At 34.0% G+C, this 2,662-nt stretch overlaps 1 protein-coding gene across 1 annotated transcript; it reads left to right on the top strand.

The window, feature by feature from the left end:
* Positions 1-984: 984 nt before the first annotated feature.
* Positions 985-2,662, top strand: LOC125198176 (vacuolar protein-sorting-associated protein 37 homolog 1-like). Its single transcript, XM_048096596.1, has 6 exons — positions 985-1,125; positions 1,711-1,920; positions 2,177-2,264; positions 2,338-2,377; positions 2,462-2,508; positions 2,587-2,662. The coding sequence occupies exons 1-6, from the start codon at positions 1,109-1,111 to the stop codon at positions 2,632-2,634; spliced, it is 450 nt and encodes a 149-aa protein (XP_047952553.1). The 5' UTR covers positions 985-1,108; the 3' UTR covers positions 2,635-2,662.

The following is a 2,662-nucleotide window of genomic DNA, read 5'->3' as shown; positions in this document are numbered from 1 at the left end:
AAAACTCGTGCTGAGTTATTAGGACTCTTACATAGTGGATGGGGGAGTAGTATATTAATTTTTGATATTTTCTAAAAAATCAAACAGTTATTAAAAAGAAGTTCATTCGTACCGGGGAGTGGACTACACGCGCACACCCAGAGACGCGTGGCGAGACAACCCGCGTTCCTCCCCCTTGGTGCGAGTCCTGCTGGGATTGAATGCATGAAACGCATCTCCCGTCTCGTCCCGCCGAAATGAGTTCATCCATCCGCGCTGTAGGTACTCTAAATCCAAACACCTACACTAGATGAATTAAATTATACATGAGGTGTACTTATAAAAGAGAGAGACTAAGAGTAGAGATGTACGAGACTAAGAGTTGTATCTAATCTCATTGAAAGAGAGAGATGTACGAGACTAAGAGTTGTATCTAATCTCATTGAATTGAGAAAAATGTCATTTAAATCATAATTTTCGGTTGACTTATAAAAGTAGCTAATTAAATTATAATTAAAATTTTGATAAAATTTATCGTTTAAATTATATTTTTTTGGTTAACTTTGCATAAAGCATTGTTCAAATATTATGATGATGGATTTTAGATATTTATTATGCAATTGACATTAATTTTCCCTTGAAGTTAGTTGTGGCAAATAATCATAATTAAAGATTAATAAACTCAAAATTATACCTCCTTTTTCCTAATAAAAATGAAACAATTGTCGTACTCCCTCCATAACAAGGAAAATGACTCATTTTTTAGGTAGCATTCGATTTTACTAGTTTATTTTATATATTGAGTATAGAGAATAATCTAAGAGAGAATAAATAAAATAAAAATAAATATACTTTTAGTTCTAGTAATACATTATTTTGATTGAGAAAAATAAAAAAAAGAAAGTACTGAAAATGAAACATTTCATCAGTAGGAACTAATATAATCTCTGCATACCACTGTATATAGAAAAATTTTGTGTAGCAAATGTTTCATATGTAGTGTGACATATAAATACAAGTAATTTGAGATGACAAATCTATAGATGTTAGGGCTTGCAACATCTGATTCTCTTTCTTGTTTGATATTTTGACCAAACCACCGACGACTTAGGCTTACTTCTTCAAAGTCATGTTCAAGAATTTCTGGTAATCAGTCCTTTTCCAATCTCTCTTTTTTTTCTTTTCCTAATATGAATTCGGTGACCTACCAATGAGTGAAACATGTTAGATGCCACGATTGTTGGATAATTCCCGATTTTTTCATATTTATCCGTGAAAAGAACGGTTTCAAGGCCAATCGTCCAGGAAGTTTTAGTCTCTGGTATCATAGAATTTTCGATTTCCTAACACGTAATTAGGATTATTTCCTTTTATTTTTTTTGTAATATTGATTCTCAACAAAATTATTATGATTACTGTTCTGTCTTTTTTTTTTTTTTTGCAGTTACAGTGTTTGTAATGTGAAATTTGTCCAATTTCAGCATTAGTATGAATATTTTCAAGTTAACTTACAGTGTTAATTTTGTTTGACATGTATTGATGATGTGTTTATTTATCCTCCATTTCTGTTAAGCTTTTTCAGTAATTTGTTAAGCAATAATATAGTAGATGGAGTAAGCAAAGCACACTGCTCTCTCTTCTTGCTTGATTCCTATCTGTTTTGTTGATTTATGTGGGCTGCAACTACATATTGAGATATAACTTTGATATGTCGGTTCTGTCTTCCTACAGGGGCTCTCAGGCCCGCCCCCAGGAAATGTCCACAAACTCATGGTATCCATCTTCCGTCATTAGTTCATCCAGCTCCTCACGCCCTACAACGCCTGGATCCAGTACCTCTAGCAGCTTTGGTGTATCGAGACCGACTGACCGACCAAATTCTTCGTCAAATGTTTCACCTGCAGAGGCCGCCGGCATCATTGCTATGCTAAAAGATAAGAGGTGACCACTAGTTTTCTATTTATTTTCATAATATGTTCTAGGTCCCTTGTTGTGACCTTAACCCTTACGATGACTTTGGAGGAGCATCCTATTTTTGATCGAAGATATTATGTTGCTTTTCGAATTTGGCACGTGTATGAGCTACTTGCAAAGAATGCATACAAATGTAACTCTAATATACAAATGTTAATGAGTGCTTTAAATTTATACCCCGGGAAAGTTTCTCATTGTTATCTTTGTTGCCTAACATTGTCAGTGTTGATGAACTTAGAAAGCTTCTATCAGACAAGGATGCGTATCAAAATCTGTTGCATTCACTGGAACCTGTCAAAACACAAAATAGGGTGAGTGGCAGATTTTTTTTTTCTAATGCCAAATTCTATATGTATTAAACCATGCTTTCTATTTACTCATCAGGTCAGAGATGAACTCAGGAATGAAACACTGCAGCTAGCAAGTAAGTTTTCTGTTCTTCATAATTTTCACTACCATTTTCGAGTTATATAGTAGTACTAAATAAAATTAATTCTCATGAGTCCAGGAGAGAATCTCGAAAAGGAACCACGTATAATGGAGCTAAGGAATCAGGTAAACTTTATTATCATACATTGTGTTCACCATCGAAGGGAACAGTATTTACCTATTTGGTTTGTGAATTTAGTGCAGAATAATCCGAACTACAGAGTTGGCTGCTGCTCAAGAAAAATTTCATGAACTAGAAAGAAAAAAGGACGAAAATCTC

This window comes from Salvia hispanica, unplaced genomic scaffold (genome assembly GCF_023119035.1).
Source record: "Salvia hispanica cultivar TCC Black 2014 unplaced genomic scaffold, UniMelb_Shisp_WGS_1.0 HiC_scaffold_126, whole genome shotgun sequence".
In the NCBI taxonomy this organism is placed as follows: Eukaryota; Viridiplantae; Streptophyta; class Magnoliopsida; order Lamiales; family Lamiaceae; genus Salvia; species Salvia hispanica.
This window is presented reverse-complemented; position numbering and strand designations above follow the sequence as displayed.